The sequence below is a fragment of the Echinops telfairi genome, unplaced genomic scaffold (assembly GCF_000313985.2).
Source record: "Echinops telfairi isolate 266 unplaced genomic scaffold, ASM31398v2 ScPeMD7_2;HRSCAF=8, whole genome shotgun sequence".
NCBI classification, from domain to species: Eukaryota; Metazoa; Chordata; class Mammalia; order Afrosoricida; family Tenrecidae; genus Echinops; species Echinops telfairi.
In genome coordinates, this window is record NW_022103898.1 from 67,901,730 (window position 1) to 67,914,013 (window position 12,284).

Consider the following 12,284-nt stretch of genomic DNA (forward strand, 5'->3'; position numbering starts at 1 on the left):
TAGATCAGGAATGGATGGTTCAAATTATGAAATTAGCTTCAGGGTCTCCGTCCATCCTTAGAAGCACACATTTACTCACAGATCCTTCCATTCAGTAGATATGTAAAATAAAGGCACTTCTTTTCACCAGTTAAAAAAAAATAAAGACACAGGGCACTTTTTAAAAAGCCAAGACACATTGAAAAAAAAACAAAACCTAGTAATATTTTAATTATAATTTTTTCTTTTCTTTTTTTAAACAGGACAAGTAACAGATTACATCAAACTTCAGAACTGCTCAAATATTATACATATTCCCATCTGTCTCGCAGGGACGGATCTTGGTCAGCTTAACAGTTTCGGGTAAAATAAGCTGCTCAATAACGATATATTACAGTAAGTATACAATGTTTACATGAAATATATTTTAGAAGCAAGAAAAAGATGCATCTGCATCAAAGGGTGACCTTTTAAAATGCCACAGCTATTTTTTACATTCACTCTTGCTAAAGGTTACAAGATAGTGTTACTAGCCCCAGATAAACCACTACGATGCTCATAAAATACAAAGATTGGTTACTTTATATTTTATATATATATATGTTTTCACACTTCAGCATCTGAGACATAAACTGAGAATGTAAAATTTATTCTCTTCAGATAACAAATCATTTTTTATTCTTCATAAACATGGTGCCCACAAAAGCACATAGGTAAGGCACAATAGGGTTTCCTGGTACATAACAGTGTGCGTCATGTTCACTCAACCAAACAGCGTGCATTATCTGTGCAAGTTCATGCTGAAAACCACACACACACACACACACACACACACACACACACACACACAAAATGAAGCGAAACACAAACGAAACTGAGCTTTAAAAAAATCAGAATTGGTACAATTCCAGCTGTTTCACATACTCATTTGGACTGACAATGATATGTTATATAAACAGGTATAGAAAATAAAAAAACCATGTTAGATTACAAGTAAACCTTGCTCAGTAACTATTTTAATCTGAAATCATAGACAATAAAGCAACTTTACCAAAACTCATGAAATACTGAGGCACAAAGACAACAGTCACTCGTGCATTTGCTATTTTACAAACTTTCACAACCTAAAATTGTAAATATAATTAATCAAATACACATTTTGCTGCAACAATGTGCACTGTTTTTGAACTTGACATCGAACAGGGGTATAGGGGAGGGGGGAGCTAACATTTCATTAAATTATAAATAGATTGGGAAATGACAATCCCAATGGTACTATGTCACAGCCCTAGTATTTATAATAAATACAGCTTTTCACAAAATACTTTTTCCAATATCTGCCAATTGCTTCTTTATTGCTCACATAAATTTGTATCCATTACAACTGGTTTCAGAACTTCCACACAAAATCATACTCAGACATCTTTATATAAAACCTATAAAAGATATTTTAAACTTGTATCTAATACTTCCAGGTTTTGGCTGTTTGACCTATGTTATAGTACAGCCATATACATATGTGTATGTGCACATATATTTATATATACACGCACATATATTTACACATACACACATATATCAAACATACATATATATACATATTAGATTATGAATAAAATAGGAAGCTTATTTTACTGCTTTAATGCAGACATCCTCACAAAACTTTCACCACCACCAGCATTTATACATACATATATATATACACAAAAACCAGTTTTAAGTACATGTACACCACATTTATATGCACCCACAAAACTCAAAAATTTCTCCATATTCCAGCTGCAGCAAAAGAATCTCTTACAAGCAGTAAAATCCTAAAGTTGAATTGCAAATTAATTGCTTTACCACATAAGTCCTGTAAGAAAATATGCAGTTGACTATATACAAAAACTCACAACATTAGTTCACAGGAAATTATGGAAATTCAAGAAGCCTCTTCACCATGCGTTCGTGTGGTCATCCAAACACTTCTCGGTGCAAAAATACAATCACCACATCTGAAAAAGTTTATTAAAGTCAATGTTCCTCATGCAAAACTTTAAATACATTGGCTTAACTGAGCTCCCCAAACTGAATGAAACGGTTGGTTATTCTATCTACTCAGCATTACTGCTTCACTGCCAAGTCCCTTTGGAACTTTAAGATTTCTGTAACGTTCAAACAGAGCTGTATTCATCAATAAAAATATTACATACAAAAAGCATTTTAAAAGGAAGACAGGAAGCCAAAAAGGAATTCTCCAATTGTGAATAACAGTCTTAGGGGTAGTGGAACGTCTTTTCAGGAGCCTCCTTGAGAATTGACCAGGCCAGTCCGAAGACGCAGATGAGACATAGAGTTCATGTGTTTATTCGATGGCTTCAAGGGAGTATTGCAAGTGAGAGCCTGGGGAAAGCGGTGATGGTATCTGTCGAGGCGTAAATACTTCACCGTGACCAATTTCCCTGTTGTAAGATAAAAACAATATTTTAGATCTGTAAACATGCTTAATGTTTGTGGACAATCAACTGTGATAAAATACAGATGAACACAAATCACTCTAAACACACTAATCTGAGTTTTAAAAATATGATATAGTTTAACCCAGGGTCATAATTAATCTCTAAATAATGTTTGTAAATTTCACATTTCTTACCATCAAACCAAGAGCCATGCAATGCCTTAAAAGCCTTTCCAGCATATTCTGGAGATAGACATTTAACATATACACAACCCTGTGACAAAAAAGGAAAGAAACCATCTTAAATTTAATAGTAACAAACAGAAAAACTAGAATTTAATACTAAAAGTTACTTTACCTCACGAGAACTTTTGTCTACTGCAATATGAACAATACCATCATTATCGCTGCATTTTTCTAAAATTGCTTCTTGAATTGCCAAATGCCAATGGTCACCTATTTCCCTAGAAATCAACGAAAACAAAATCATCAACCATATCCCCACCAAAAAACCAAACTGCACACACACACACACACACACACCCTATTAGAATTGAGACAGTTTAAAACCTAAGCATTAAAAACAAATGTTTGTTGACTCGTTTCAAGTCTTCCAAAGTCATACATGCTGAGGCAATGAAGTTAGCCCACCACAGCAGAGCAGATGTTTAATGTTCAGAATCCTATGTATCTTCAACTAAATGATGTGTAATAAACTTGTGAAAGTTTAGTGTTTCTTTATTGTTATTATTTTCAAATTCCTAAACAATATTATTCCTAAAATAATACTGTTATTTCAAATTCCTAAAATCTGAAATAGCATATTCTGAGCTTCTCTTTTCCAAAATAATGAAAAGAGAATCATTTGCACTAATAATCACCTTAGTATTGACAGCTGTGGCCATTATACAGTATACCGTAATGCACAGTATTGCACACCTGGTGTGCTTGTGAGGCATAAATGATAGGCAACGGAAATGACACCTTTATTTTACCTTTAAAAAAATTATTATTGTGAGTTAGGTGAAGGATTACAGAGACGATCATCATTTTTATAGTCAACAACTTATAAAATCCCTCAATGGCTTGCCTGGTTTCCATAATTTTTTGCTTATCTCCCTCCTGAGATAACTTTATTTTAAATCTAAATATTTACTCAGTAAGAGCACTATATTGGACTGGCATTGGGCTCCTCATCCCTAAAGACATGAAAGAAGAGTGACAGTAGAAGGATCACTACAATACTAATTGCTTCTTTCTCTGAAAATTGGACGCGTATGTGTGGAGGTCTGTCTGAGAATGCACCCATGTACGTGTGCCAGTGCCTTTTCATATATCCAATTTTGCTGTCAACTGTTTGGAATTTCATTATATCAATGATTTCTTCGTGTCTCTTTTACAAGTAGACAAGACTAATGGATAGTGATAAAACAACAGTTATGGGGTAGTATACAGTTATGAGTTTTATGGATAGTTTAAATAATACAATTTCAGGATTAATGTGTTTAAAGAATTTCATCTTTCAAATCATTGGATAGATAAGCAGTAGCCCCTAAAAAGCTCATTCTACAAATTATTACAGCTTATATGTTAAATCTAATGACTGTTAAAGTACTAACATTTAATTGTGTTATTCTATGAGTGGCATGTGTAATTATAGAGACAAGAAATTTCTGAAATAATACTTGCTAATTTATCTGCTATAGTTGGTCATAGGAAATACCAAGACTTTTATAAAAGTTTCACAGATCATTATACATCTGCTTCTTACAGCCAAATTTTTGCTTAGAATTTATCAAAACAAGAGGAAAACACTAAAAGTTTCTGTGGTTAAGAGATTCAGAAGGAAAGCAGATTTTCAATTGCAGACACAGCATTAAAAGAGCATCAGACATTTCTCAACCAAATATTCCAAATAAAAATTACATGTACTCTTAACCATACTTACATAACTGGATCAAACATATTTCGAATCTTTAGACATGGTGTCAAACTATTTGGTGGTGAATTTCTTCTATCTAAATGAAATGCTACAAAAAAATAGTTTTTATTATTTGCCATTATTCCATTTTATTGAAAGGTATTCATCCACTAACTCAATTAAAAAATATTCAAACATGCTTCCTGTGAGGTAGACTCATATTAGGCGTTAAGATGAAAAAGGTGATACAGGTGATGAGAGTTTGCAGTTTAGTGAGGGAGACAGATGATAAATGGTATCCACCCAACTAAGTAATTATAATTGTAGTAAGTCCAAAGAGAGAAATGTACAGAAATCTTGAAATGCAGTCTATTCTTGGAGTGCCTCATAGCATGTCTTCAAAGAAATGAAATTCAGGAGCCCTAATAACTGAAGGTGGTTAATCAAGGACAAGTAGAGGGAGACTAAACATATACTTCATTATGTGGCTTATGTAGAAATAGTCAAAATAAGAAAGCTTGCATAAAATCTCCATAACTGTTGTACTAATTCTAACTCATTGTAACTCAATAGGACTGAACAGAACTGCCTTACAGGGATGACAAGGCTATAAATCTTTAGAAACAGAATGCTACATCTTTCTCTCACAGAGCAATTAGTAAATTCAAACCACCAATCTTTCCGTTAGTAGCTAGGTGCCTTAACCACTGTGCCACCAGGTCTCCTTTAAATAGTAACTAGCATAGAGTTTATGGATATTTGTTTAATGAATATCCTGCAACCTTGATGAAAAGAAACAACAAACTACTGTAAAAGTAGCAAGAGTGCTAATATTTATTAATTGCAATTATGTTAAATTTTGAGTACTTAATAGAGAGCTTGCTATATAATATATACTTCGCATGCATTTTTTAACACCCACACAAACAATGAGTAGGTAACTTTATCGTTTTTTAACAAGCAAAAAAACCAAAGCTCAAAGCTGTTAAACGTTTCCTGGCACCCTGGATTAGTTTTCAGACGCAAGACCAGAAAGTCCAGGTTGTCTGACTCTAAAAAACCAGGGCACTTAACCAGAAGGGACATTTTAAACCAGAACTTCAGGACATTTAAGAAATGTTATGCAAAAATGTCCAGACTAGCACTGACATGAAGTTCTATTTTATCATATTTGCAGTCTTTACCTTGATCTTTTAAAACTGATAAAAATTATTTTGAAGTAGAGAATCCAAATGAATAGACTTAAAACAAATTAGAGCATGTAAAACGTGAAAGCACTAACTTTCAAGAAGGCAGACTGACCCTAAATTAATGTGAGAAAAACTACTGTTACAAAAATAAGACTGAGAGCTTCAAACAAATAAGAGCACCAATTGCTGATTCTGTGATGAAATTAGGTTGACTCCTACTTACAAGCAGGCACTAAGGTAATCAGATCTGGCTGGTTTGGAATTTATGTTTTCTGTTTTGTAAGGTATAGAATCCAACAAACAGATAAATGAGGTTCATGTTACGCCAATCCCTAAATACCCCAAATTAACCAAGTTTCACATTGCAACCAAGCATTAAAATGTAAAAGTTCAAAGTGAGGCATTAGCTATCACCAGCAGAGTTTGGTTACATGATGACTTAATTGGTGAAAACAGACATTTTTCTAGAATGTAGGAAAGCAATCAAGCATCATCTACTACTCTGCTCCCTCAACTCAGACATCCTTCTGGGAAACAACAACGCTACAGAAAATAAAATATAAAGAGGTATTAATTTTTATATGCGGTTAGTTTTTATATGAAAAATATAAATACTTGATTGCTTACTAACCAATGAATGTTTGATTCAAGTAAGATTTATTTCATACTATGGAATATTATAAGATCATTAAAAATAATCATGTTGATTTGCAGACATTTCCAAAGGCTTTTTCAAACTCTCCACATTCGAGGATATTATTTTTAAATGAAGATCCATGAAGGGATTCAAAACTATTTGGGGAAATTTCATTGTCTTTTCATTCTATGTTTCCAAGAATGTTATGCAATCCCCTTGGAGAAGTATGTATAATATGATCTTATTTTTTTTCTAGGGTAAGCATTCATCAAAACCATTTATTTAAAAAAACCTATCAAAATGTTAGATACCTATATATGCATTAAAAATATGGGGAAAACCAACAAAATCTACTTGGCAAGGGAGATAAGAGGGGTAGAAAGGATATTTGTGAGAAAAAGGAATATAGTAAGCAAAAATAATGGGAGAAGAGTATTTTCAAAGAATCCATTTATATAAATCTTATATTTCTGTAATTGTACAAAGCAATTAGAGAAAAAAGAGTAGCTATATCTGTAATACTGCATTGGTTTGTTACGTGAAAAAAAGCAAGGCAGAAATAAGGTGTACAGTATTTTATTATGTTACAATGTTATAGAGAAATATCTTGTTAAGATTATTAATAAGTGTAGATGGACACATAAAAAGCTAACAATGATTCCCATCTATGGAATGGGATTTGAAAAGGAGCTTTGCTTTGATGGGGTGGGGGGGAGAAGATCACACGCAACTATGATTTTTATAACTTTTAAAATCAGAAAAAGATGTACTTTGTGTATGTTCTTTTAAAAGCACGTACCTTGACCTTGCCATACTTTAGATGGTATTACGAGTATTTTGTCACAGGATGCAGAAGGCTGGATCCACCTCCAAACCAGAAAATCCGCACCACCTATTCTCCGTGTTTCTGTTCGAACTCTGGACTCGTTAGCAGCAAGGAAGTCAACAGCTCTGTCCCAGACCTTCTTCATTTTTCTCCTATCACACAAACAAAATGACAACACACCATGAGCTTGGTTGTCTTCTTTTGCAAACATTAGTTAACGGATGGTTGTTGTTAATTCTGGCTGTTAGTATCACTACTTAAGGAGAGGTTCAAAATAAGACTTAAAAGGCCTAAGTCTAACTTTGGATGCATAGAATTGCGTCTACAAAGCTGAACTATGAGCACCTGTATCCTCTTCCTCCAAAAACTCCACTCTTAATTCTGATAAGCTGAGCGGCTAGTGTTAAGAATGCTGCTTTGGCTCCCTCCCTCTCAGCTCCTCCCTTGACCTCTCCTTGGCTCCATTCTCCTTCCTTTCCCCTTGTCCTCCTTCCCTTCCCCCTCTCTCCCAAGTAGACCACCAAGCAGGGCTGAGGCAAAGGAGATAGATGGATTTCTCTTCAGCCAGCAAGGCCCAGAAGAAAGCAGGGAAGCTGATGTGTGACCCCCCTTATACTGTTACTGAAGTTATTCAAAACATCAAGACGACCTTGAGGATTCCTGAGAATGGCGATTGCTGACTGCTGAGATATTTCTTCCATTGCTGATGCTGTCTAAGAGAAACTCTGGGACGCTATCAAAGTTGAACATTTTATACAGTAGTGACTGGACTATTACTACAAACCATTGCTTTGCTGAAAGATCAAGATTTTGGACTTGTCAGTGCTATAATGTGATTGGAATGTTAAAAAAAGAGAAAAGAATGGTGCTTTGGAGGAACGGATTACATGGGGGGACGGAGAGCAGAAAAGTGGGTGAAGGGAGACATCAGACAGGGCAAGACATGACAAAACAGTAATTCATAAATCATTAAGGGTTCATGACAGAGGGGGGAGCGGGGAGGGAGGGGAAAGAATGAGAAGCTGATGTCAGGCGCTTACGTGGAGAGCAAATGTGTCTTGAGAATGATGAGGGCAACGAATGCACAAATGTGCTTCACACAATTGATGTGTGTATGGATTGTGATGAGCCCCCAATAAAATGATTTTACAAAAGAATGCTGCTTTAAGATGTGGGGTCATAACTTAATCCTTAGTTTCTGTTTGTTTTAACTGGCTGTAATGTCTGCACCTGTTTCTTTAGCAATAAAGTGAAAATAAGGTAGAGAATGGTAACAAAGACTCCAGTATACATATGAATAAGAGTAATTTGGAAATTTAGCTGTCTGTCAGTTTACTCAAAAGCAGGAGGGTAAAAAATGGAAGTTTAAAAAGAAGTGCACAGTACAAGCTAAGAAAGATAACAACTCTGCATACAATTCGCGTATCATTTAACACACCTGTCATGAGGCTGTATTAAGGAATCTCGCACATGTGGAATAGGCATGTAGGGTTGTAAATCTTTATTTTCCTGGCAAGCTTCATTATGACTTCGTAAAACATCTGAAAATAAATCAAACAAATGAAGCAATCACTCACCATCAAGTGATTGTTCAGCAATTGTTTAGTATTTAAACAATACCATACCTATAATCTTTACCACCATATCATACATCTGCCTCGTTTCCTCCTCCTCTTTTGTCCAGCGATATTTCATGTAGCGCAGAACCACACACACAATCACCACACCTGAAATTATTTATTTATTCTGTTATGAAAATTTTGGTCAATAACATTTAAAAATATGTGGGAAAAATTGGGACTGAAAAAAATAATGCAAAGTGAAACAGCACAAAAATGCAAACAGTAAAAAGTAAGACATTTCCTATAATGAATGATTATTTCAACTGTCATAACCAAATAATGAATCAATCTTCAGAATAGTTTGAATTATATATAATTAAAATTACTTAGGAAAGTTTAATGTTACATATTTTCCTATTTCACTTAATCTCCCTAAAAGTATCTCTTTGATTACATCAACAACTGAACATTTATATTCCAAATATTATATTTTGAGGGGGAAAAAATACAATACCATTACAATGTTTTACAAGCTTTTCCCTTCACAGCATTAAACTACTGGAAAAGTGAGTCTCCATGGAATTAAAACAATGAATCTTACTGTAGAAAACAGAATTTTATGAAAAGGATTTGGGGGCTGGAAAAGGAAGTAAAAGGGATGAAGAGGTCCTAGATTCCTAACACTAATCAAAATAATCACATGAAATTAGGATGAGAATTATAATTCAGGTAAACCATATTTGAAAAATTTTAAATTCTAATAAACTGATATTTTATTAAAGAAGAAATAGGTTTTGTGTTTTCCAGTTTTAGTTTCTGAAGTAGGTTTTTGTATGTGCTACACTTGCAACAGTGAGATCTCACCCAGCATTAATAGTAAAGTAAAAAAAAAAAAATCACAGAAAATAACAATTGCTAAAAAAAAAAAGAAAGAAAATTACAATGGCTGGTGGGGCTCAGACACTGGAACGAGGCCTTACACAGACAGTAGGACAGTAAAATGGTGCGATCACTGTGAAAAGTGGTGGTGCTTCCTCAAATAATTAAGAATAGAAATACCATATGACCCAGCAATCCCTCCACTCAGTATAAAACTTAACAGAGCTGTGATATAAATAAATATATGCACACTGTAGCACTATTCACAATAGCAAAAGAAAATGGATAAACAAACTGGTGCATATACACAATGGAATACTATGCAAGGTTAAAGAATAACCACGAATCACCTCAGAGCACCAGGATAAACTTGGAGAACATCATGTTGAAAGATCAGTCGACCACAACAGGACAAGTATGTGAAGCCTCTACTATAAAAAAGCCAAGTAAAAGTTTCACACTGAGAGAAACCCTCTTTGACAGTTCCCAGGGGTAGGAGAAAAAAGAAGTGAGGGAATCACTCACTAGAGGGTAGACCTGTGTTGACATGAGTGACGAGGAAGGCAATATACAATAGGCGTGGCTAAGAATGATGGGGCAGGGGAAGATAGAAGGCTGTGAGAGTTAAAGGCCCCAGAGGCAAACACAGTTATATATACACTCCTGCAACAGAGCTAATCTATGAGTAGATACTTGGATAAGGCATCAAGGCTGAGCAAGTGCGGGATGGAGAAGTAGTATACCCATGAATTTACCTTTGCTGCATTTAAATACATTCATGAATGTGATAAAGCACAGGGAGTATGAAAGCTGCTTAGACATAATCAAATACCTCGAGTGGATGAAGCACTACACCGGAAGGTTCAGGATCACAGTGTTGGGGGTACGAAGGTCAACTGGCACAACATCGATTACAAAGACAATGCTGTAACCATCCTACTTTGATGAGAAGCAACTGGACTGCAAAAGCTCATGAGGATTGAAGGTGCAACTAACTATTGGTCTCTTCAGAGGAAAGGAGAATGATGAACACCGAAAGACATACGGAAATGAGACGAATGGACCAGATAAGCATCATTTTCTATAGCCTTGATATCAGAAGTGAAGGCGCCTGATTATCATTATGAGTAGGATCACACACAAGTCCTGGATCGAGGAGGAAGATGTGGAACCGAACTTAAAATCATATTAAGAGATCGTGCTTACTGGTCAGACAGAGCCTGGTGTAACCCTCAAGGCTGTGGCCTTTAATCACTCTTCAGGTCTAGAACTGAACTCACCCTCACGTCAGAATAATCAGCCACTGAAAATCAAAAGGTAGTGCTTACCCCACAACAGAGTTCAATGGGTTAGGAAAGGAGAAATAAAAGCAAGAGAAACAGCAAAGTGGGATGAGTGTACATCGAGGGAATTGCAATGGTTGAGTTGAAACAAAATGTGTATGAATTAATGAACGTAAATCTGGTGAGCTTCTCTGTAAACCTTCACCTAATTCGCAATCAAAAGTTTAAAATAAATAAAATTTTATTCCCACACCCCTGATGGAACTACCAGCGGTTCTCAACCTGTGGGTTGTGACCCCTTTGCGGTTTGAATGACCCTTTTACGGGAGTCGCCCAGTTCATAACAGTAGCAAAATTAGAGTTGTGAAGTAGCAACCAAAAAAATGTTATGGTTGGGGGGGGTCACGACAACATGAGGAACTATATGAAAGGGTTATGATATTAGGAAGGACACTGAAAATGTCATTATGAAAATGCCCACATTGTCTTCATGATGACTTCTGGATATGATTCGCAAGACAACAAAGACAAAAACTGGATTATTAATTCTGACAGTAGTAAAACACACACATACACAAATTGTTTAAGGCCATGTATTTTCCTTCGCATGAATACTTAAATCAGTTTTTATTCCTGATAACTTACCTAAGCATAACAACAGTAATCTGTGTGTGACAGTAACAAAAGCCCGGCGGAAGCGACACCAGAAAGACATCTGGGGCCTTGTGGACTGCAAAAATTGCACATCAGTTATATTTGTCAGTTCTTCGTCAGACTCACCCCCGACACACCTATGTTAAAATAATCAAGGAAGAGTTTAAAATCGAATTCACTTCTTATAAATACTAAATGGTTAAAATAACAATCATCTACCTTATACCAACATCTTTTCCATTTTCTAAAATCCACTGCAATGAGGTGTCAAATACATCTTCATATTCAGGGCCCAATTCCTAATCAGAAAAATAAAGAAAATAGCTTACTAACTTCAGTGATTCACATTAAAAAAAAAAATCCATAAACAAAGGTTTGATATTGGGTTTAAACATATATCGGAAATGTAAGGTGTCCTATAAACACATATTTTCATTATAGAGGATGTACCAATAAAAATGTAATTTTTTTTCAGTTATGTATTTAAATTGTTTTTACAAAACAACCTTATCACCTTCAGAGTACTCTCTCTCCATGACACTTAGTATTTATCAAATCTGCGATTCCATTCTTGGAAACTTTTTTCAAACTCACCTGTTTGGGTGGTTGACACTGCCTCCGTTTTTTGCCAAAAACTGGCACACGGAGCATGGCGGCATGAACAGCTACATTGTCATGGTGGCAACACCAGGTCCCCATTTCTCACAAATCAGGACTATTTTGTCGTACACTGTTACACAATCTTTACAGAAGCTCTAAATAGAAAGCTGATTAACTGATTAACAGTCGGACCTGGTGGAAGGAAGCTCTAAATAGAAAGCTGATTAGCTAATTAACAGTTGGACCTGGTGGAAGTAACTCCAAATGCCCTACAAGTCCACATTTTTGTCTGTTCAGGAAGTTGATGGACACC

The 12,284-nt window shown here is 35.3% G+C and overlaps 1 protein-coding gene across 1 annotated transcript in view; it reads right to left on the bottom strand.

The window, feature by feature from the left end:
- Positions 1 to 182: 182 nt before the first annotated feature.
- The window catches only part of LEMD3 (LEM domain containing 3), a 76,137-nt gene continuing 64,035 nt past the window's right edge, over positions 183 to 12,284 (bottom strand). Inside the window, exons 6-14 of the mRNA XM_004700802.2 lie at positions 11,591 to 11,670; positions 11,363 to 11,508; positions 8,619 to 8,720; positions 8,432 to 8,534; positions 6,967 to 7,145; positions 4,368 to 4,449; positions 2,778 to 2,883; positions 2,615 to 2,693; positions 183 to 2,423 (exon numbers count right to left, since the gene is read on the bottom strand). Of these exons, the coding sequence (XP_004700859.1) occupies positions 2,260 to 2,423; positions 2,615 to 2,693; positions 2,778 to 2,883; positions 4,368 to 4,449; positions 6,967 to 7,145; positions 8,432 to 8,534; positions 8,619 to 8,720; positions 11,363 to 11,508; positions 11,591 to 11,670 (1,041 nt within the window). The 3' untranslated portion in view covers positions 183 to 2,259. The remainder of the gene's footprint in view (positions 2,424 to 2,614; positions 2,694 to 2,777; positions 2,884 to 4,367; positions 4,450 to 6,966; positions 7,146 to 8,431; positions 8,535 to 8,618; positions 8,721 to 11,362; positions 11,509 to 11,590; positions 11,671 to 12,284) is intronic.